The sequence below is a fragment of the Rousettus aegyptiacus genome, unplaced genomic scaffold (genome assembly GCF_014176215.1).
Source record: "Rousettus aegyptiacus isolate mRouAeg1 unplaced genomic scaffold, mRouAeg1.p scaffold_m13_p_2, whole genome shotgun sequence".
In the NCBI taxonomy this organism is placed as follows: Eukaryota; Metazoa; Chordata; class Mammalia; order Chiroptera; family Pteropodidae; genus Rousettus; species Rousettus aegyptiacus.
In genome coordinates this window covers 82,929,828-82,954,771 of record NW_023416295.1, presented here as the reverse complement: position 1 = coordinate 82,954,771, position 24,944 = coordinate 82,929,828, and the positions used below count along the sequence as shown (strand labels likewise).

The 24,944-nt window shown below is 43.1% G+C and overlaps 1 protein-coding gene across 2 annotated transcripts in view; it reads right to left on the bottom strand.

Annotated features, from left to right (window-relative positions):
• LOC107514066 (macrophage receptor MARCO-like) overlaps positions 1–24,944 on the bottom strand; it is a 70,455-nt gene that overhangs the window by 22,535 nt on the left and 22,976 nt on the right. Inside the window, exons 1-4 of one of the 2 annotated variants that reach the window (XM_016151424.2) lie at positions 9,755–10,356; positions 2,466–2,567; positions 1,365–1,586; positions 28–63 (exon numbers count right to left, since the gene is read on the bottom strand). In XM_016151424.2, coding sequence (XP_016006910.2) covers positions 28–63; positions 1,365–1,586; positions 2,466–2,567; positions 9,755–9,863 — 469 coding nt within the window. In that variant the 5' untranslated portion in view covers positions 9,864–10,356. Of the gene's footprint in view, positions 1–27; positions 64–1,364; positions 1,587–2,465; positions 2,568–9,754; positions 10,357–24,944 lie in introns of those variants that run through there. The other variant, XM_016151425.2, reaches the window with a different exon arrangement.

Sequence of the window (24,944 nt, the reverse complement as noted above, 5' to 3'; positions counted from 1 at the left end):
CATGAGTCATCATGGAAATGAACCCACCTGGAGCACCACGTTCGCCTCTGATCCGGAACAGCTCTGCAAGGGAAGGAGAGAGGGTTTGCAGGCTGAGCTGTGGTCAGACACACCCAGAGCCCAGCTTGGCCCAGAGAGGCAGCAACTCCAGGATGAAATTGGACAATGGGAGCCAAACACCTGGGCACATTTTAGGAACGAGCCAGATGTTTAGTTGTAACTAGTCATCTATATCCATGAGTGGTAGATCCCTGGGAGCCCCAGAAGTGTGAAAAGGGGATTGAGACCCTGGATAGCACTTCACGATGTCAGAAGACTATGAAACCAAATCAGCTGGGCAAGCACCTCAGATTAAAGGAAGGGCTCTCGTGTTGATCAAAACCAGCTCCCTCACCTCTCAGAGGAATGAGTAACACTCCTACTGTCTAACTGTCTGAGCCTGGACTCTGCCTATCTGCCACACTCTCCCCTCTCTCTGAATCCAGACTCGGCCTTCATCTGTGCTCATTGGGGAGGTGTCAGCCTCTGGTGGGACCTGCCCTCTTGGAGCCTGTGTCCAGCATATGCTTCCCTGGGCACAGCACCCTGGCTATAACCTCATCCTCCTAAGCCTCAGTTCACCCCAGACACAGGGGTCAGAGCTAGAACCCCAGGCTCCATATAACAGTGTGAACCCTGCAAAAGTCAGGCCACACCTAGGAGCTGGTATTACCCAAATTATCATTCTTGTCTGGGACAGCCTGAGAGTGGTGGGCACAAGACCCAGAGGGGACCGAGAGAAGGAAGAACCCTGGTATCTTCGCCTTTGGCTCCTTTTCTTCTGCTTGCAGCCGTATCATCTAAGCCACCACGTTTCCCCATCAGGCCCAGCTGTCCTCTCCTCTCACAGTTCCCACATCTTCTGAACTAGCTTGGTGCTCATCATGAATCTCTCCTAGTCATGGACCAATGTTATTTGGCTGCATGGTTGTGGTCCTCAGAATTGCCCCAGGTTCTGCATCTTATCCACTCTCCTAAACGTTCTGGATCAGTCTGAGAGCTTTGTGTCTCAGACCTGGCCTTGGGCTCATTGCTCCAGTTCCTGGCTCTTGAGGTCACACACACATGCATGCAACCCACACTTCCCTCTCCTCTTCCTCTGCTGCTTGGACAGAGCTCTGTCTGTAGGCACCCATGGAACATGTAACCTCATGCCCACCCCACATGGCTCATGTCCTGTGTCTTGGCCCCAGGGTCCCATACTGCGCCAGGGTTTTGGAAGCCCCCCTTGCCCAAGACCCGAAGACCCCATTGCCCCTAAAAAAGCAGCTCTTCCTCTCCCATCCTCCTCTGAGGAGCCCCAATCCGAGGTGAGGGGGCCAAACCTTGATTCTTAGTGAAGTTGTCCACCTGTTGCAGCAAGTGCTCCTGCCTATTGTGGACCTGGGTCAGCTGGGCCTGCAGGACTTTCAGCCTTGGTGCACCTGCAGCCAAGTGAGGGCGGTACTCTGACTGGAGTAAGGAGTAGGATGGATGGTCCTCAGCGGCCAGTGTCTCATCATTGAAGTTAATCTCTAGGGTCCAGAGCCGCTTCTGCAGATTCAGAACTGGACACCCCAGCCCACCCAAAACATCCTTTTAGGGAGCTCATTAAAGCCCAAGACATTTGAGCACCTCCTTGACTTTTTTTGTGTCAAATGTTCATAACTTCTGTGGGTCCTGAATATATAAACACAGCTCAGGTGCTGTGAGGACCTATTGTGAGTACAGAGCTCTTCCTATATCTTGCAAATGTGTACTTCACACTCAAGCATAACATTACATGTCCACAGAATATTCCTGCGTGGCCTAGAGATATGCTCACTGTGTCACAACCAAACACCAACTTTCATACAGTTAAGACTGTGCATGCTTTGGGCGTGAATGCATGACAACTAATGTGCTGGTCTGACTTATTCACGTGTGACCTTAATAAGCACATGACATATGTTTATGACAGCTGGGCACATGTTCTTGAGTGACTTCAGTGTCTGCTGATGGAATTGCTTCATGACCTTCACATTTGGACTGGGAACACTTTGAAAAGTAAAGTCATGTTAAAATGAACACTGATCAAAAATGCCCTTTCCCATTCAGAGGCTGATGTAAGTAAGATGCTCATGGCATACTCATGTGAAATAATGCTTTATATACACATAGGCTCAAATATGCATTCTCTCTCTCTCTCTCTCTCTCTCTCTCTCTCTCTCTCTCTCTCTCTCTCTCACACACACACACACACACACACACACACACACACACAAACATGCATGCAATCCACACTTCCCTCTCCACGCGCATCACTGTGGCCACCAAGGGACTGAGAACTCCCTCTCAGCAGGTAGGCATCAGGGGCCCCAGGGCTCTCCACTCAGTCTGAGCCCTATGCCATTCAGGGCCATGTTCAGACACCTCAGAGGGACCAGACAGGCCCAAGACTGCTTTACCTTCCATCACCAGCAACCCAGCGCCTATGGAGAGCAGAATCAGGTAGATGATCACCATGGCCATGAAGCTCTTCACCCCATTTCTATTCTTGGGCTCTGTACCTGAAATATGACCCAGGTAGAAGGTGGTTACTGTCAAAAGTGGGGAGCAAGGGGCCCCAACCTGGGCAGGAATCCCCTCTGTGTGAGCAAAGGATGCCCTGTGAAGTCAAGCAGAGAAGATACCAAAAGCTCAGTACCACTAAATCTTCCTCCAATGATCTATCTTATCACAGAGCAAGAAGTGTCATTGTGGCTCATTCTTTTGTGTGGCCAGGCAAACAAACAATTCTGCCACATATCATAGTTGGGAGGATGTGGTTCTTAAGGCAGGTGTCAAGGCCAAAGCCACAGCACAGTGCTTCACCATGGAGGCCTCTCAGTAGATGGTTAGTTAATTGATGTGTTTGTTTCAAAACTCTAAGAGGAGGATGAGTGTTCCCATTTTATAAACAAGGACAAGGGTTTGGAGAAGTTAAAAAACCTATTAAGTTATAAGACACAGATCTGGAATTCACGTCCAAGTCTTTGTTTACTTTGTCTTCAGATTTTTAAATTATAATAGTAAAAGATGCTTAATATAATTAAACAATATAGAGAACATTGCAAGAGTTAATGATCTTCCCTCAACCCCCTGAGGTCCTAACCCAGGAGGAACATTTGCTCATCCCCCTTGCTCTCAGAAACTTAGTACTCATGTAGTACTGGGTTGACTTGTTTTGCCTTTTAATTTTGCATAAATAATGTCATATTACATATAATACATCACCTTTATTTCACAATGAATGATTTTCCATGGACATTTCTTTAGTTTTCTTTGTGGAAAAAGATTTAATGATTCTTTTCAATAGTAGTCTAACAGTCCTTAAAGACAAAAGCCACGATTCACACAAATATTTCCCTGTTGATGAGCTGTTTCCAGTATGGAGTGTTACGAAATGGCTGCAACAGTTCCACTCCAGTCTGTCCCCCACACCAGCTGTTTCCCTGTTTGGAGACATCCAAAGGCAGGGACCTGGCCTGCAGAAGGTCCTGCAGTTCCCACCACTCTCATTATTGAGCGCCTACCCTGCTCCAGGCATTGACCAACGTTATCTCTAATGCTTCCAGCAATCCTGCAAGGTAGGTGTGATCACCCCCTTTTATAAAGGACAGGCCTGGGGTTCAAAAAGGTGATACAGTGGGCCTAAGGCCATCTAACTCCCAGGCCTGAGCTCACCTCACTAGTCTACACTGACTGCTGCCCCTGGGAAAATACATTTGAAATAAGCTCCAGGGCAGCCCTGAGGGGAAAAGAGATCAGAAGTGAACAACCCAGGGGACAGGGGATGCATCGTGAGCACTATTTTGGTTAGGGGTAAGTGAGGGTGGGTTTTCAGTTGACTATTGCAATAGAGGTTTATGATCTTAGGTCTTTTTCCATCACCTGTGGGACCTGTGCTATCCCACTGACATTCTTTCCAGAACGGATTCCCTGCTCGTGCATCTAATACACGGTGGTTCAGAGATGGCTCTGGCAGCACCAAAAAGAGTAGGGTTTTTTATTGGGTAGATTATTAGTTAGTAGCACTTGTTTATGCTCAACTTAGCACAGAGTGTTCCTCCACCATACCACCTGAATGAGCTTTCTAATGCACAACCTGGTTGAGTCACTCCCCTACCTCAGCCCTTCAAGGCTATTCACTGCCCTCAGGACAAACAGCTCCTTAGCTAGTATTAGAAGTCCTCCTGCCCCCCAGCTCTCCTATGGCTGCACCTCCTGTCACACCTTCACATAGACCCTGACCCACACTGAAGCCAACCAGGTCAGACCACTTGTGTTTACCTCCTTCATGCTTTAGGCAATGTACCTCTTCTGAATACAGATCCCTCCCTCCTCCTTTTGGCATGACTCATCCTAGTCATCTTTTGGGAGCACCATGGAGCTTCTCCTACTCCAAGATACATTCTCCGGCTCCCCCGGGCTGTAGAGGACCCTGCTCTGCTGTCTCACTTCACTCTGTATTTCTACCTGTCATGGCACTGATCAACCTGAACTGTGTCTCTTTATGTCTCAGTTTTCCCAAATGGCCTGGAAGGTTCTTGGCCTATATTCCAGTACCAGCATGTGTTGGAAAAATGGAAGCTGAATAGATGAAGGGGTGAATAAGTGGCTGCAGATGTTTGGGTGCTGAGCATGTGTGAAGTTGGACTCTGCCAGTGTAGAAGTGTTGGAAAAACATTGAGAATGAAAGTTAGGACCTCAGGTATCCATACAACCAAAGTGACGAGGATGAGCAACATACAAGAGAAACCTTACATTTTAGAGAAGATGGTGGACAGTGAATACAATCTCACAGACAGCATTAAACTTCATAAAAACATAGCATGGGATGGGAATGAAAGACAAACTGTGCTTCAGAGACACATGTATTATAGAGGTCAGAGGTAGGGATGAGGGCCAACATGGAAGATATAAATATGTTCAAACTAGATGGTAGGGGCATGGTGGAAGGCATTTGAGTAAAAATAATGAGAGGAAAACAGACATGGTAGTCTTATAGGAGTAGTTAGTTCATGGATGTCCACTGAAGCCCAGAATGCTTTTTTTAAGTCCAAGCAATCACCGGGCATACAGGCAAGATAGTTTAGAATCTGGGAGTTTTAAATCTGTGGGCATTATTTAACTCACTCTGTATAAAATAGAGAATCTGATAAACTCTTTGCTCTCTATTCTGATCATCTAGATGGTAGAAGAAACTGTAAAAAAATATCTGCTCTGGATTGAATTTGACCATTAAGAATTATTGCTTGAGACGAGAGAATGAAGATGAACAAAAATGTGCTTCCCTGAAGTAAACTATGATGAATCTCAGTGAAGATTTTCAGGAAGTGGTTTTCAGAAATTTGACAGTTCTGTGGTTTGACTTGCAATGAAAATTATGTCTCCAGAGGAAAATAAAATTTCAGTTAAACAGAGGGGAGGGGGAGGGAGAAGAAAGGCAAATAGTGGGAAAATTAAAAACATTTCTTCAATTAAAATAATTAATTAATTAATTAATTAATTAAAAAAATTTATTTCAATTAAAAAGATCTCAGTGAAAAAAAAGGCTGCACACAAACTCTAGATTCCCAGGCCTGCTATCTCAACAGAATTAAATAATTTTGCCTTGCAAAAGACTCTGTTTAAGAGAATAAAAAAACAAATTACAGACAGAGAGAATATTTGCAAACCACATATCCAGTAAAGGACTTGTATTTTGAATATATAAAGGACTTCCAAAAATACAGTAAAAAAACCCAAACAAACAAAAAACAACAACCAAAAAAAAAAAAAACAAACCCCAAGCAATCCAATTAAAACGTTGGCAAAAGACAGGAAGAGACAATTCACTGAAGAGAATGTACAAATGGCAAATAAGCACATAAACAGGTATTCAACATTATTAACCTTAGGAAAATACAAATTAAAATTACAGTGAGATATCACTATTATATACCTATCGGGTTGGCTAAAATAAAAATAGTAATAATACTAATTACTGATAAGGATACAAAAAAACCTGGACAGTTGTCCACTGCAGGTGAGAATGAAAAATGATACATTCACACTGGAAAAATAGATCAGCTGCTTCTTATAACACCAAACATATACTTAGAATCCAGCAATTGTACTTGTGGGCATTTATCCCAGAGAACTGAAAACTTATGCTTACACAAAAGCTTTTATATAAACGGTCATAGCACCTTTATTTGCAATGTCCCCAAGCTGGAAACAACCCAAATATCTTTCAGTGGGTGAATGGTTAAATGAACTGTGCTACATTCATGACATGGAATAATATTAATAAAAAGAACCAACTACTGATATACACAACAGCTTGGATGGATCTCAAGGAAATTATGCTATGTGGAGAAAAAGACAATCCTACAAAGTTGCATAGCATGTAATTCTATCTACATAACATTCTTTAAATAACAAAATTATAGAAATGGGGAACCAATTAGTAGTTATCAGGGCATAGTGATTGCTGGTGGAGGAGTGAGGAGTATGTGTGGCTATAAAGGAATAGCATGAAAGAAATTTTCGTGGCGATGGAACACACATTCTGTATCTCGATTTTGGTGGCGGTCACACAAATATATACGTATGATAAAATTGTAGAGAACTATGTTCACGCACACAAGGGAATGAATGTAAAACTAATGAAATCTAAATGATAAGCTTTGTGGGTTGTACCCACATCAATCAATTTCCTGGTTGTAATATTGTACCATACCTATGTAAGATGTCATTACTGGGGGAAACTGGGTATGGGTAACAGAGACTTCCCTGTACATTTTTTTTTTGCAACTTTCTGTGAATCTATAATTATTACAAAATAAAAAGAAAAAAAAAACCTTCTAGGGTAAAGCCAGATATCTAAAAGATGTCGAGAAATAGTGATGTGACAAAGAACAAAGTCAGAAATGTGACATGAAATGATAGTAGTCATGTCGGCAAAGCTGACCTTGAATGGACTCCAGGGTTAAAGTCTGTTGTGAAATGTTTAAAATTATCTTTAGATCAGGAAAAAAGAGACAGTTAAGCTCACTACTGGGAGACAATGTTTAATGTTAATTAAAACAACTAAACTCATAACTTCGCCATCTATATCTTTGGGATTTTTCTTTGTCAAGAAGAATGTTTTCAGACTAAAATTAATGAGAAGAAATGTCGTGAAGAAAGATATGAAGCCTAAAATAGTTGAGGGCATAGAGTGAGAGAACAGACAGATGATATTCCACAAATCTTCAAGAATTTGCTGATGTGGAAGCAGAACTACTTCTCGAGAAACCAAATATATCAGGGGAGTGACAGGAAGACTTGAGGTAGACAAATGTTCAAATTTTTCAAAAAAGTTAGAAGAGGGTATCCCAGAAAGCTATTGTCAACAAGAACAAATGTAGTCTCTTGTTCAAATTCAAATGCTCCATCATTGATGTGGGAGATGGAGCTGATAGCAGTTCATGAGGAAAGACCTGGGGTTTTGTTGGACCTTAAAGGCTCAAATGTCTTCAGAAAACTAAAGCAAATCTTCCCAGACATAAATCAATACATAAAGATGCCTGGAACTATTTAATGTTGAAGAAAGTAGTTTCATTCCTCTCAGCAAACTCTAAGGGGATCATTATATCATAGAGACTTACAGGGTTTACTGTCTATAATGGCACTCATCTAGAAAGTTTCATTTGTTCCATGATCTTTGTATGAGAAGAGTGGAAGTTATAAGTGCATTTAGGGAGATACTCCTTCCATTCAAACTGGAGTGATTTTGTTTCGTGGTTAGATATTTAGAGGCATCCATAACCCAAATCAGAAATCTGAAATTCACTCTCGATGCTTGCATCTCCACTTGCCAAGTCTCACCATTATAGTCTTACTGATTTGACTTTTATTCCTTCTAATTCCCTGCCCCCTACTCCTTCCACCCCTGACCTAAGGATGTTGCCATCTCTCTTTTTTTGAGAAATGGATCTCTGAAGGTGGGGTGTCTCTTCCCACACACTTGCCACACTCCCCCAGGGCCTGGCACACTTGGGTATGGTCCGTGGCTCCACTTGAGGCTTGAACCCAGGAAGTTCTGAGTGTAAAGCAGATGTGCTAACCACTACTCTATGGAGCCACCCCCCTGATTTGATTTTCACTATTTCTCCAAACCGTTCTCCTTTTTCTTCTTTATAACCACTGCCTCTCTTCATCTCTGCCATGCTCCTCTCTGTCCCAGCATTACTCTTTCCAGCTTGTCCTCCATCTATGGTAGTGAGTAATCTTAAATGCAAACCCATGCCTCCCAGTCCAACTATGATGCCTTTAAAGCTCCCTATCACTCTCGGGATAAAATTAATTGGTCATAGTTTCAACTCTATTGAGCTAACCCAACCAATTTTGGCCCAATAATGTGGAGATGTTTATAGTTCTCTGAATATTCTTTGTGAATATATCGTAAACATATTGTCTCCTACCCTACACCAGCCACTGTTTCCTTTCTCTAACTAATCCCTTTTATCCATTAAATTTTAGAAGAGGTCTCAGCTCCGACCTTCCGGGCCCCACGCCAGATTCGTCTATAATGTCCTGTGCAAATATCAGTCATAGCCGATGATGAATTATACAGAAATAGTCAGGTGATGGGTGGGCTCAGTCTGTCATTCTTCTGCCACCACCTGACTGTAGGCTCTCTGAGGCTAGAGGCCATGTTTATTTTTATTTGTTTCCTCTGTGCATGTAGCAGGTGCTGAATATGTTTGATCGGGTAATTTCGCTTGAACATTTTGGTATCTTAAAAAGTCACATATCCAGAATGCTACATTCCCTAAAGTTCCAAATAGCCAACAATTATTAAAGTCATTTGTGTGCATGCCTTCTCTGTTACCACACTATAAATGTCTGAAGGAACCACACTGGTCCCTTCATTTTCATACCCCCATAAATTTCAACCAGTGATCTGTACAAACAGATGCTGAATGAGAAGAGGGGAACTCAGGCCAGCATACAGAGCTGTAGTAATTCCTGAACATACATCTTCTAGAAAAGACTGGGAGTGGGAATGACTAATCAACTTTGGAAGACAATTCCCAGAGGGTATTCTAGAATGGGAAATCAAAGCACTCACTGGTGATGTTAAATGCTACAAATTCTAGATTTTAAAAATGCATCACTTGTATAATGCTAAGTGAAAAAAATAAAGACAACAGAGTTGACTGAATTTTAAAAACCTGAGTTTAACCTAAAAAAATTAATAATGAAGCTATGAATATATCTTAGCCAACGGGAAGTAGGAAAAGCATCCCCTGATCAACGCATCAGTTTTAACAGAAGTCACCTTAAAGAATTTTAAAGGAATTACATTATTAAACAAATATGTGGCATTTGGCTTCACTTTTGTAGAACTTTTTCATTCCTCTTGTTTTGCATTGCTATTTCATTACACAATTTGTATGTCAGAATAAGACTCTAATAAAAAGGAGGGGCATATAATAAGCATTAGCATTAATCTAAGGGAAAATATTTAAATACAATTGAAATTGTGAAGCTAAAAAAAAAAGATATACTAAAGATACATTATCTAGAAAGAGCACTACACAAATTCCACATTGAAGCATTCCAGAAATGTATTAGCAAGAACCTATGTTGCAAACCTAGACTTTCTATTGAGTTTTCCAGTTTTCTGTTGCCAACAGAAAGGCTACTTCACCAAGCAATGGCATTATTGGGGGTAATACTTTACCACTGATTTCAAAGGTCTCCATTGTAGAAAACATGGTTTGGTCAAGAGTGGCTCTTTCTCCAGTGCTAGATAAGAATTCTTCCTCCTCAAGAATTTCCTTATTTCTCATCGCTAAGCTTTATAGATGGCCAAAGCCCTGAAGCCAGCAGAAATGCTTCCCTTACAAGGAACCAGTCAGGGAAAGATTGTTCCCATTTAACTACTGTAGTTAGTTGTATACCACAAAGCACTTCCCTTTGGCTCTGATTTCTGAATTTCCAAAATTTTCCTGCCATGATCAGGACTAGACATTTCTCAAAAATGAGCTATTCACGTGTGGAGCTCTTGCTTAGTGCAGCTGCTTGTTAAGGGTGATTGAGGCGGATTTGAGTACAAGTCCTTGAAACCACCCCTGTTCCCAGGCCCCTGAGAGCAGAAAGCTGGAATACCCGTGGAAGGATGTTTCTGTCTATCACCTCTGCTACCCAAACCCTGCCATCGCCCCAGACCCAGCTCACTGCCCCAGGACATCTCCAGCCCACATGGAAATCTCCATCCTCTGACCTTCGTCTGTTTGTGGGGTTCATCCTTGCTACTCAAAGTGTGGACCATAGATCAGTAGCATGAGCATTACCTGTGAATTTACTAAATAGAATCTCAGGTCACGCTCCACACAGACTGAACCCAAACGAATGGTTTAACAAGATCCCCAGGTGATATATGTACACATTACTATTGGAGAAGCCTGCTCTATACCACCCATTTTAGCAATTAATTATATTTCCCCTTATAGTTTTCTCATGTTCCGTGTGTGCTGTGTGTGTGCTCTGGCCTCAGTAAGATCTCAGTAACTTGAAGTGAGAAACCTTTTCTCTATGTCTTCCAGGCTGGTGCACCCTACCAGGGAGGTTGTATGGCACAGTGGTTAAGACATGGAGCTCAAACACCTGGATTCAAAGTTTACCTCTTCCACATAGCAGCTATGTAACTGTGGGTAAGTGACTTAAGCTTTAAGTGCCTTACTCTACTCATTTGTAAAATAGGAGAGAAGTTAATAATTGTTAGGTGTATTAAATGAATTAAATTATGCACGGTGGCACCCTAGTGGGCAATGAGCACTATCATTAGCTAATGTTTTCACTGGGGATATTGTAAATCTGCTGAGTGCCTGGAGGCTGGGGGCGGGGATGGCAATACCACAGGGATGGGAATACTACCATCAGATCCGAATTTAAAGAGATGAGCACAGGTTTATCGGGAGAGTAAGACAAGGCAAGGGCCTCCATGTAAGAAAATATGGCAAATGTAGCCTCACAGACGCGGGATGGATTGGGAGCAGGGAACCAAAGACTTCTGGGCCATTCGGAATGTAAGAGGTGAAGAAAGGTGGCAGGCAATGATGCTAAGCTGGCTAAGTCACTTTATTTACCCTGCGGCATAGCAGAAAGAAAAAGGGAAAAGAAACTCAGGAAAGTGAGTTACTGGCAGTGTCCCATGAGACAGAGGTCTCCAAGGGCACCCACAATTTCAACATTCAGGAAGTCTCTGGTTTTGGCTAAGGACTACGAGAAGAAGCCAGGACAGAAAAGGTTAAAAGAAAAGAACTAGAAGTAAGAAAATAGAGGCAGCTGGTAGCTCTGGTGGACCACGTAAGATAATGGGAGGTTTCAGCGGGCTTCTCCCGCAGGAGGAAAATCCCTCAAACAAAGGAACACACTCACTTAGGCAACACGCTGTCTCTTCTCTCTGCCTGGTCAGCTCTGACTGGGGGTATTCTCATTTGTAGGGGTGGGGAAGGGGCTGAATGGAAAATACTGTGCGCTAATTACCTAGTGCCACCATCCTTGGAGAAAACATTTAGTGGATGTCAAGTGTAATTGTTTTGGTTCTGGCTGTGGGGCCAGACAGACCTGGGACCCAACCCCAGATCTTTTATTAGCTTTCTGTGTGACCCTGGGTAACTTACTTAACTTCTCTGAACCTCAATATACAGTAATAGTTCATAGAACCATTAACTGTTATCCAGGGTTTATTAGGTGCCAGACACTGTACTAGACATTTCTATACATTACTCAACACTCACAGCAACTTGTGACTTGCCTTAGATCTTGTGGTTAGAAAGTGCCAGAATTCAAATCCAGAATCCCCTGCCCCTACCCCCAGTTAAATCCAGGAGCTATAATCCAGAGGTTCACACCAGTGGAGCTTTTTGAAAACACACATGCCAGTCCCTGCCTCCAACCTGAGGCTCTGGGTTTAATAGCAGCCCCATGGCTGGTTCTGATGCACAGCCAGGCTGAGGACTCCTGTGCAGAATAATGAAGTGGTCACAAGTAGCACGGAGACCCATGTGGGCGCTCAGGACTCCATCCTGGGAGGATCCATTAGGTTGAAGCATAGGAAATTATTGACATTCATCCCTTTCGACCTGTGATAAATGACACTTCATAGGAGTCAAGCTAATAATTCAGCCTATAGGCCATGACTAGAAAAAAAGCAATTAAGGCACTAGCCTGAGGTGCATAAGATTCAGTAAACAAGATAAATAACATTTTAACACAATATTTAAAAATTGAAAGTTAATGCAAAAAGTCCATCATGAATAAACCATCAACATTTTAAGTAAAGACAGGATCCCACACTATACTTGCAATGACTGGTCATTTGCTCACCCTGGTCCCAGCCCTGCTCATTCCTCTGTGTTTTAGTATCCCTGTTTGCAAAATGGGATAACAATAGTTGCCTCATCTGCTCATAAGGTGGATGTAAAGATCAAATGAAATAAGAAAAGGCTAAGGGTGTTTGTAAATGAAAGGGCTCTTTGTAGAATAGCATCTTCTATCAAGCCAGCATGTTATATCATGTGAAACTCCTGCATTGTCAATATTACCCTTAAAAACCCCTTAAATCTTCCTTAAAGTACAAAACACACAATTTGGGAAAATTGTGGTCTCTTCCTAAGGCCCAGTCAGACACTTTTATCTTTGAGAACACAGATCTGGCTGTTACTTCCCTCGAGCCTCAGATGAAGTGGTCAACTCTCATTTGGGAGATCATGTTGTTCAAAAAATGCAGGGCTTAGCTTTATTTTTCTAACAGGCTGCATATAATTGGGATGGAGAATTTAAGGTGTGTTCAGCGTGGCTCTGATGAAGCATATCAAGTTCTGATGTTCTTCAAAGTGACAGTAAGTGATCGCTGTACATTATTAGACAGGGGTAATGGGGCTGGAGTCCTAGACAAATGTGACCCCACTCTGGTAGCCTCTGCAAAGCTTGCCTCTATGAATTAGTGAGCCCCAAACTAGTTTAGTTCATCTGCCATCTGACAGATCACCAAGAACTCCTGAGTAACCCCATTCCAGCTTAAAATTGGGGCAACCACATTAATACTGATATAAAAACCACTGACACAAACTCAAATGTTCAAAATAAACAGAATCCCACAGCAAGCAGGCAAGTCAAGTTTCTGTGGCTATCCCATCGCACTTCACTGGCTGTCTAGCCATTTGTCCTGCCATCTACCTGAGCTTGCCCACAGAGATGATGCAAAGAATCTGGGCTAAATACAATATATGGGGGATAAATGTTCAGAATTCTATCTATCAACTCTATGTTTCCTGCCAGTTGTGAATGACAATGGTGGTCAGTATCTCCAGGCCTAACTCAGTGCCTGGTACTAAATGAAGCTTAACTACTGGTTTATTTTTAAAATTGAAAAAAAAAAGCCAACAACACAAATGGCCATTAACAAGTGAGCAGAGGTAAATAAATTGTGGTATGTCCCTATAATGGGATACTAATCAGCATAAAAAAAGCAATAATATGGATGAATCTCGAAAGCCATTGTATTGAATGAAAGAAGCTAGACCCTAAAGAGGACATATTGTATGATTCCATTCATATAATATTTCAGAATAAGCAAACCTTATCTCTAGTATCAGAAGATAGGGCCATGGTTTTCTGTGGTGGGGGTAGGGGAGAATTGAGTACAGGGAAATTTCTGGAGCGATAGCAATGTTCTATACCTTGATTGGGGTGTTGAAAACTTATTGAACTTGAAATGTGTATATGGTGTATACAGCTTGTAGATTATACTTCAATAAAACTAATTAAATATAGTGCATTAATTATACTTTGATAAAGTTAAAACAGAAATTAAAGGGGAAAAATGACAGAATCATTACTGTTGGACCTTGGCCCAACTCACAGGCATCCATCCTTTTAGAGCCATTGGAGAGTGATGGTGCCAGCCTCCCAGAAATAAGTATAGATGGGGAGGTGTTCCCCCAGGTGCAGGGCATGTGAGGCATCTCTCACCCTCTCCTCTCTGTACTGGGGTCCTTACTCACTTTGGGATTTCCCTGTCAGAACTGCAGCCTGTGTTCTCATAACAGAGGAAGAAAGGGAAGCAGACTGGTCTTTGGCAAGACTTTCCCGCTGACCCAATAACCCCACCCATGCCTATCCAGGGCAAAGACTGGCAAGGCAGCTGTGCCTTACTGGTCTGATTTCGCGAATAGAAATTCTGACCCTAGACACCATTTTCTGCCTTCCTGAAATTGGTCATGTTTCCACAGGGCCCAAACCTTTTATTCCTCTAAATAAAATGTATCCTTTCTTTAGAGAGAAAACAGTGAGTTATTTACTCTAAAGTAAAATGAACAATATTATTCCTTTCCCAGAGCAGGTTTGGGGTGTTGGAGGAGATGCAGGAAACAGTGGGACCACCTGGGACCCTAGATGTCTCAGCATATGAAGGTGTTAAATATGCACTGAAAGAAAAGCAAGAGCCACTATTAGAAATTTTGTAGGTTCGCAGTTGTGCCAAGGATCACCTAAGCTAATTCTCTTTAATCTAAAACAATTTTGCCTGAGCAATCCTGAGATAAGAGAAAATGGGATGGAACAGAGAAGACAGGAAACTAATCAAATTTACTAAGAAGGTAGTTGTCAATTATTCCCGCATATTCAATAGATGTTTATTGAATGCCTACTGTGTCTCAAGCTCTGAGTTGGCAAGAGAAGTAAACAAACCATTATTCTGTGAATGAGCTTGTTATTCACCCTCCCTTAGTCATGTGTTCTCAGGGTCATTCCCTACCTTGTTATTTTTAGTAATCGTAAACTCTTCATAATCGCTCATCCACTCTCTGGATAGACCTCCTATCTTTCCAGATCAATTCTTTATTGTAACACCTCCAGCAATCCTTTGCATCTAAGACTTCTGATCTATTTTTCTGCTATTCTTCAAATTTCCATTACTCATTTCATGTCCTCTCCTATTTAATCATCTTTAACTTATGGTTATTCATTAGAATCACCTCTTTGCTCACATCCTCAACTTTCTTGCCTCTCTTTTGCTTCATTATACTCACCTGACAAAAACTGCAATACGAGGTAGATCCAACCCTCAATGCAACTGAACATAACTGGAGAAAAACAATTCAGATGGGAACCAGCTGTCCCCCAATTTCTCTCCCTCTCTTCAGGCCTCCCTATTCCCTGAGACAGAAAAATTGAAAGTTATTTTAATTAATAACCTTAGTATAGTCTCTAAGTCTTCAAGTGAAAGAACAAGTCACTAACCTCTCACTTTAAATCAAAAGCTAGAAATGATTAGGTTAGTGAGGAAGACATGTGAAAAACCAAGACAGGCTACAAACTAGGCCTCTTGCACCAGTTAACTAAATGGTGAATGCTAAGGCAAAGTTTTTAAAAGAAATTGAAAGTGCTACTCTAGTGAACATGCAAATAATAAAGCAAACCGCTTTATTGTTGATATGGAGAAAGTTTTAGTGGTCTGAATAGACCATCAAACTGGCTACAGTATTTCCTTAAGCCAAAGCCTAATCTAGAGCAAGGCCCTAACTCTCTTCAATTCTATAAAGGCTGAGAGAGGTGAGAAAGCTGTAGAAGAAAAGTTTGAAGGTAGCAGGGGTTGGTTCATAAGGTTTAATAAAAGAAGGCATCTTCATAACATAAAAGTACAAGGTGAAGCAGCAAGTGCTGATGTAGAATTTGCAGCAAGTTACACACAAGATCTAGCTAAGATAAAAATTAATGAAGGTGGCTACACTAACGAACACATTTTCAATGTGTACAGAACAACCTTATAATGGAAGAAGATGTCATCTAGGACTTTCACAGGTAGAGAGGAGAATGTCTTCAAAGTTTCAAAGGCCAGGCTAACTCCCTTATTAGGGGCTAATACAGCTCATAACTTTAAGTTAAATCCAATGCTCATTTACAATTGCAGAAATGCTAGGGTCCTCTGCCTGTGCTCTATAAGTGACAACAAAAATGGGATGACAGCATATCTACTTACATCATAGTTTACTAAATATTTTAAGCCCAATTTTATGATCTACTACTCAGGAAAAAAAAATTCTTTAAAAATATTGCCGATATTGACAACATACTGGGTTACCCCAGAGCTCTGATGGGTCCGTATACTGAGATTAATGTTGTTTTCCTACCTGATAACCCACATCCATCCTGCAGCCCAAAGACCAAGGAGTTATTTCAACTTTCAAGTCTTATTATTGAAGAAATACATTTTGTAAGGGTATAGCTGCCACAGGTAGCGATTCCTCTGACGGATATGGACAAAATAAATTAAAAATCTTCTGAAAAGGATTCACCATACTAAATGCCATTTGAAATATTTGTGATTCACGAGAAGAGGTCAAAATATCAACATTAACAGGAGTTTAAAAGAAGTTGATTCTAATCCAATTAGATGACTTTGAGAGGTTCAAGACTTTAGTGGACAAAGCAATTGCAAATGTGGTGGAAATAGGAAGAAAACTAGAATTAGAAGTAGCATCTGAAGATGTGACTGAATTACTGCAATCTTATGATAAAACTTTAATAGGTAAGGAGTTGCTTCTTATGGATAAACAAAGAAAGTGTTTTTTTTTTTGAGATGGAAGCTGCTCCTGGTGAGGATACTATGAAGATTGTTGAAATGACAACAAAGGATTTAGAATGTTACATAAACTTAGTTGACAAAGAAGCAACAGACAGGGCTTAGAGGATTGACTCCAATTTTAAAAGCTCTCCTGTGGGTAATATGCTATCACACAGCATCACGTGCTAGAGAGTCATTCATGAGAAAAAGAGTCAATTGATGTGGCAAAGTTCATTGTCATCTTAAGAAATTGTCACAGTCACTCCAACCTTCAGCAGCCATCATACTGTAGCAAGACCTTCCACCAGCAAAAAAATTACAACTCACCGAAGACTCAGATGATGGTTAGCAATTTTTAGCAATAAAATGTTTTTAATTAAGGTATGCTGTTTCTTAGACATGATGCTACTGCACATTTAATAGGCTGCCATACAGTGTAAACATAACTTAAATGCACTAGGAAACAAAAAAATTCATGCGACTTGCTTTATTGTGATATTTGCTTTATTGCAGTGGCCTGGAACCGAACATGTAATATCTTCAAGGTGTGCCTGTAGACATCTAAGGCTCTGTGCTAAAACTGAACTCCTGACATTTCCTCCATCTTAGTTGATGGTAACTTCATCCGTCCAGTTATATCAATCAAAGATCGTGACATTAACCTTGACTCCTTTATCTCTTTCGTTCTCTTTATCTCCCCATGTTCAATCTATTAGGAAATCCTTTGGCTTTACTTTCTAAATTTATACAGAATTTGAAAGTTATCATCATCTCCCTGTTACAATTCTGATGCAAGTCACCACGCAAGTCTCCCACCTGCATTCATAACTTTCTAATTGGTGTTCATACTTCCATTCTATCTACCATATACTCCACATTCAATATAGCAACCAGAGCTATTCTTTTAAAGTATAAGTCAGGAGTGATGTCAAGGAAGACGGTAGAGTAAGAAGCAACAGGAATCTATCTCTCCAGTTAGACAATAATTATACTGGCAGAAACGGTCTAAAGTGACTACTGTTTTTTGTAATGCTGGAGTTTATTTGAACATTTGCAGCTCCCAGGAAACAGCTTTGACAGGGTCAGTAGATAGGTAGATATGGGCCAGAGGGAAAAGGATAATGAATGATGAACAAGGCCTAGAGACCAGCTCAGCAAAAGAAAATATACAACCAGGGGTCTGGCAGGCTTGTGCGGCCTCCCTCAGTCCCCCAGGGTCAGAAGCCAGACAGGCAGGCAAGAGACCTCACAGTGCCTGGTGCCTTCCTCACTCCCCTTTTCCCACACACCCGTTTCTCTTCTCCTGGTCCCCGTTAGTTAACTGCAAATGGCCATTATATGACCTTCTCTGGGAGCACTCAACTAATATGGGGAAAATTAGGTAACTGGGAATAGGCCTACCCTCAGAATTCCCTCCTCACAGGTGTTATGACTTCCCATCTGCAGGCACACACTTTGTATGTCCCAGCTCAGAGTAGGAGCGTCTGAAGGAGGAGCAAGGAATTCACACCATTTGAGATGGGAGGGACAGAAGGAGAACAAAAAACCCTATGGCCCATATAAACCCTGACCTTCAACTTCTTGGGGCCCTCAATCCTCTACTGAGGTTTGAGGTAATTTGTCATGTGGGCCCTCTTCTCTACTGAGATCCTGACTTCCACAACACAGACACTTCATTGCCCATAACAGCTTGGCTGATAAATTACAGTTAATTTCTAACAATTACAACCATCAGCTTAGTTGCAGCTACCCATCCTCTACCTGTCATGAGCCCCATAGCAGGCATTTGTGGGGACAGCAAACCACACACTTCTGACATGACTTTCTAGAGCCAGAGTGGGTAATATGGACATTGTTCTCTAAATGTTAGGGTTCTGTGTTTGACTATGGATTTCTGCTTCATATTACTGAAGGAAAGGCAGGAAGGCTGAATGTCATTGTTTCAACCCTAACCAGAAAAATTAGTTACAAGAGATTTAAAAGAGCAGTATCTGTTGTTTTGGACATTCAAAAACAATCTGATATATGGTGGCATTTAGAAAGCATATGCCCAGGGAGAGGGGAAAAAAATGGCGTAGATGATAGAAGCTCTGTTCATTCCTCTGGCGACCAAATCAATGATGGAAACAAGGAGCAGCAGCAAGGAAAAATCACCCGGGATCTAGAGGAACAAGCCATACAACTAGGGAGAAATGTAAGAAATCACCCTGCAACAGCAGAAGGTAGAAGGTAAGGATGCAAGGGCTGCCGGGTCTCTAGAGGCTGAGTGGGATGGAGGCTACAGCAGTGGCAGAGGCCTCTTAAAGGGGCCACATCCCCAAGTGGATTTTCGAGATGATGGACTTGCTTGCTCTGAGCACCAATGCCGATTCGGCTGTGTGCAGGGGGCACCAGGGACTTACAGGGAGACATTGTCGGAATGAGGGCCGAGGCGAGACTTGCTCTGTATAAAAGTGCCAGCACTATCCATTGTTCCCCGTTGAGCCCTCCCCTCTCCCAGCGCAGGGACACAGCTCCGCCAAAGCCCTGACTTCATCAAACTGGATAACAGAGGTCGCTCCGTCCAGAGGATTCCCTGAAACCCTGCCTCCTCCAACTTGTGGCCCCACCCAAGCCATATCCAGGTGTGTCCTCAGGTGCTCCTTTCTAAATAGCGCCTAGACTCAACACTGGAGGCAGCTGGCCTCGGTTTCTGGTGTGGCCTTTTGAGGCAACCATAAGCACAGCATCTGTGGATTGCTTGCTGACTCTTAACAGGTGACCCCAGAGGGGCACAGGCTGGGGCTAAATTTGACCTGCAGTTAGTTGAACCCCTCTCAGGACTGTGCCACTGGATACCTACTTCACAAATCCACACTAATAAGATCTGGAGACTTAGGAGTTTTGCTTAGTACATAGAAAGAGACATGAAAAGTCAGCCAAAATGGGAAGACAAAGAAGCAGAAGCCATATGAGAGAACAGAACAGAGATCCAGATATAATGGAGTCAAGTAACCTAACAGATGCAGAGTTCAAAATACTGGTTATAAAGATGCTCAATGAGAACCCTCATACACTGCTGGTGGGACTTCAAATTGGTACTATTACACTATGGAAAACAGGGTGGAGGTTCCTCAAAAAACTAAGAATTGATCTACTATATGATCCAGCAATCCCTTTACTGGGTATTTACCCAAAAGATTTAAAAACCCATATCCAAAAAGATATTTGCACATCGATGTTCATAGCAACATTATTCACAGTGGCCAGGACATGGAAGCAACCGAAGTGTGTCCTACGATAGATGATTGGCTAAAGAAGCTGTGGTACATATATACAATGGAATATTAGCCATAAGAAGAGATGAAAGCACTCTTGGCAGGACTGTGAGCATCTTGGGTCTGTGACTATTGGGTCACAGCATAGCATCAAGCATGTTGCATGGTGGGAAAGACTTGGGCTTGATGGAAAGATACTTCTCTAAGGATCAGCCAAGCCTCTCTTAGTGAGATGTGGAGGTCCAGAAGGACTGCTTGACCTGGAGATGCGCTAGCGGTGCTTTCCTCAGTACTGAGTTCAGGGTGGGGAAAAGCATGGGGACCAAGGACCTGATTTCTCTAGATAGAACAGAGGCCAATGTTATAAGGCCTCTCCCTGAGGGGGCTCTGAACATCTGGCTGCCTCTGAAGCTTTATACGAAGAGAATGTCACCTCTCCCAGACTCCCCTGAAAGCAGGACCCTGCCCTCTAAGTTGTCTGCATGGCCTTTGTTTGCTCTCCCATTCATACCCTGAGGACTGGGCCACCCCTCTGGCCTCCACTTCCCAGTGACCCCTACTGCCTGAGGTGCTCTCTTCCCACTGAAACTCTCCTTTCCTGGCGTGGATAATGATGTAATGCCACCATTTGGGGGCTCACTTTACAATTGCATGTATATTTTCAATTTTCCTCACAAGAATCATTGAGATGGGTGTTGGAAAATCCTTTTGCTTTATAGTTGAGGAAACTGAGGCCCAAATAGGTTGGGTAACTTGCCCGAGGTCACACAGTGGTTATGGGTGGGATTTGAATGGGATCTGATTCCAAAACTCATTCCAGAATTATCCATTCAATAAAAGTTTACCAAGGGCCTATTGTGTTCCCATTTTAGAGCCTTAAGATCTAACAGTGGACAATGCAAAGCCCTGCCCTCACAGGCTTCTATTTTAGAGAAAAAAGTGGGTGACAGTGAGTAAAAAATGTGGATCCATGAAGTAAGGCCAAATGGTGATAAACACTATGAAGATATTAAGAAAAGGAAAGGGGAGAGAGGGCACGCCTTTTCAGAGAGGGTGGTCCAGGAGGCCTCTCAGAGGAGCTCTCATCTGGACTGTATTATAGACTGTATTCTCCCAAGTCTCACATGTTGAAACTTAACCTCCAATGTGATGGAGTTAGGAGGCTATTGAGAGGTGATTAGGCTGAGGGTGGAGTCCTCACGAACAGATTGCTGACCTTAGAAAAGAGACTTTAGAGAGCTTCCTCAGCTCTTCCACCACATTAGGATATAATGAGAAGATGGCCATCTACGCATCAGGAAGAGGCCCCTCACCAGGTACTGAATCTGCTGATGCTTTGATTTGGGACTTCCTAGTCTCCAGAGCTATAAGAAATAAATGTCTGTCATTTAAGCCACCCAGACTACAGTATTCTGTTGCAGTAGCAACAAAAGACTAATAGTGTCTGAGATAAGGGAGGGAATGAGCCCTGCAGATATCTGAAAGAAGAGTGTTCCGGAAAGACATAAGCCAGTAGGAAGGCCAGACTGGGGCAGGCTGGTGTTCCTGGTGAGTCAGATGACCATGTAGCCATAGCAGAGCAAACAAAGAGCAAAGTGCTAAGAGGTGCATATGAGCACGACAGACTGGACGGTGTGGGCCTCCAGCCACAGTGAGAAGCAAGGTCTTCCTCTGAGAGGGATGAGGGGTCAGGGATAATCTCCAGCAGGGGCTGTATAAACTGTGTAAGTTTGAGGAGCTTCACTCTGGCTGCTCCGGGTAAAGATGGGAGAGGCGATGGCCATGGTCCAGCAGAGTGCTTGAACTAAGACTGTGGTGATGCCAGTGATGAGAATGGTAAGATTGAAGATGAACCTGAAATGTGAGGCCAGCAGAATTTGCTGATGGATTAGATGTGAAATGTGCAACAAAAGTGTCAGGTTTAGACCTGATCGAGATGGATGAGGTTGCTTGGGGGAAAAGGTCTGATGGGGGTGAGGATCACTGTTGGGTACAGGACATGTCATGCTCAGGAGGAGCCTATTAGAGGGGAAGCACAGGTGCAGTGTAAGCCACTGGACATAGGGCCTTGAGCTCAGGGGAGAAGTAGGGGCTGGAGACCTGGCTGAGGGGTCTCCAGCATCTTGATGGCTTTCACAGCCATAGGTGGGGACAAAATCCCAGCAAGTGTGAATGGAGAAGAAGAGGAGCAAGAGTTGAGCCCTGGGCCTTAGACAAGTGGGGCCTGGAGAGTTGGAGGGCTGGGCATCTGAGACTGAGAAGAAATAGTGAGCCAGAAGGACACCAGAGAGAGCGGTGTCTGGGGGCCTGTGCTGTGCATCAGGGAGCACTGGGTGGCCCAGTCACAGACTTTCCACTATCCATGGCTGCCCTGTGCCCCTCAAGACCTCCGTGTGTGCCCTAGACTCCACCTCCTCTCACAGACTCATAAAGCTCACCACTGAGATCTCCCCTCTCTCCTGTACCAACAAATTGTCTCCCTCTGGAGGATCACCTAAACTTAAAGAAAAACTTCTCCTGACACTGTCTCCCTCAACCTCCCATTCCTTTTCTCTACCCCCCTTTAGAGAAAAACTCCTTTAAAAATGTCCATACTTGCTATTGTTTCAAATACTTCTCTTTCAGTGAAATAAGCTGAATTGAAGCCTTCCTTGGAATACCAGTGCCTGGAGAGAAGGAAGTGGGAGAAGGAATTGAGTAGAGAGATAGTGTGTTTGCTGGATAGTGTGTTTGCTGGATAGTGTGTTTGGGTTTGTGATCATGGCACCAAGGTGGGACCAGTCAGGATGAGTGTGTGTGAGTGTGTGCGTGTGTGAGTGGGGTGCATTTCCAGCTATGGTCAGCTGTTTGACTTCAGGTATACAGGAGGGAAGAGAGCTGTATTTATTTATCCATGCCCGGGCCATTAGGGGAGAAGGAGAAATGGTTAGAGAGGTCATCTATTCACTCAACTAAAAAAACAGCTGGAGATACAGCAAAAACAAAAGAGCTGAAAGTTTTGGTCCCCCTAGAATTTACAATCTGAGGAAGGAATACAGACAATAAAAATGAGAAGTAAATAAGCTATGTAGTATGCTAGACAGTGCTAAGACAAATTAAAGGCAAAGAACAAAGGACAGGGACTGTGGGTAGGAGTTGTAGAGTCACAAAGAAGAGAGCATTTAATAGGACCTGAGGAAGGCAACGGAGGGAAGTATGTAGATGTCTGGGGAAGAACATTCCAGACAGAGAGAAGAGCAAATGCGAAGGCCCTGGGGTGGGAGTAACCCAGTATATTTACAGAGCAAACAGAGACCAGTATGGCAGAGTGAAGTGAGCATGGCGAGCTGTAGAAGACACAGAGAATTAACAGAGACCATATCATGAGGGTCTTGAATGCACTGTCCACGCTCAGCACTTACTCTGAGCTGCAAATGTGCCATAGGAAGGATTCTGAGCACATGTTGACAGGATTATCCTGGCTGCTGTGCAGAGGAAGAAGACGAGCTGGGGGCTCATGGTAAAGTCCAGAGGAAAGTGAATGGACTTCAGTGGAAGAGATGGGAAATGGTGGGATTTGAATATATTTTCTAGGGATTGCTGACAGGTGTTGGGGACATATGAGGGACCGTAACACTGGACTCTGGAATCTAAGATGTACAGGGGAGGAAGTGAGGAAATGCAGGGTGGGAGACAGTGGGAAGTGGTCAGGTCACTGAATCTGAGGTACCCCTGAGGAACTGCCAGAGTGGAGATGTGAAGTCAGTGCGGGCGTGTCCTAGAAATGGTGGAGGTGGTCAGAGAGCAGGATGATCGAAATGAAGACCGTGGAAGTCACGGGTAACATCCTGTTCTAGTGTATGACTGCAGGAATTGGTGGTTGGTGGCAAACGGAAGAACTGAGATAAGTTCACTGTATGTCTTGACAGCACAGGATGATGATGGAGAGAGATGGTACAGACGATGTCTCAAGAAGAACAACACAATGTGTGCTTTCGGAAGGAAGGTACTTTTAGGTGAAAGGAGTAACAAACACTGTCTTAGAAGTGGCCACCATCTCCACTTTGTGCTCCTGACAGGTCCCAACTAACCCTTTTAGCAACATTTTTTTCTAGACACCTGCATCTCACATGTTAAATAAATAACCTCCCTAAGACTGAAGTCATCTATTAAACAGTCACTCCACAGGGGCACCCTGAGCTTCCAATGATATTAATGGCTGTCATTTATTAAGTCCCTGGTATGCAGCAGGCCTTTGTAGAGTCCCAGGGACACAGAGGTAAAGCCGGCATCCTATGTGTGTGTTGCATGTATGCGTGTGTGCATGCATCTGTGCGTGTGTGTGTATGTATGTGTGTACATTCCTGCCTGTGCATGCATGCATGTGCATGTGTGCTCACATCTGTGGTTCAAGCATACACCACTTGACACCTGTGAAGCCAGGGTCACAATGATATGCCCTCCGTGGGCCCTGCTCTTCAGCTGGATCATGTACATTAATCCCTACCACCTCTCTGGAGGACTTAATTCACTTAAACAATCATATAATTGCATTTTCAGCATAATTAGGTACCTAATTACATGACTAAATGTCCTCGATCAGGCTGCATGTGTAAATAATGATGATTTAGTTAGCCATGCTTTGTTATTAGGTTTCCAGAAGGCTCATCAGTTGGCAAACAGGAGGCAGAAAATGTTTTTCTCCTTCCTTCATTGGGTTTGACAGGCAGAAACTGCAGAGTCCCATGTCCTGTTGGGAAAGCCAGCAGGATGGTGAGGACAGCAGGAGGTGGCAGGGGACTTGTGTAGCCTCAGATACCAGTTCAAAGCCTCAGGTAGAGCTTGTCAGGTAAGGACATTTAGTGCTTGCATTCTAAAGACAGACAGAAGTACTTCCCCACAGGACATACTAAGGGGAGGCCAGAGTGACCCAGAGACAACAAAACCTCCAGTTTAGGGATGGAAAAGGCAAAGATGCCGTGAAGGATTCTTGCAGGACGGAGCACCACAGGAGCAGGAAGCACGTGTCCTTCCTCCTCTTCCCAGCCAGTGCGGAGCCACAC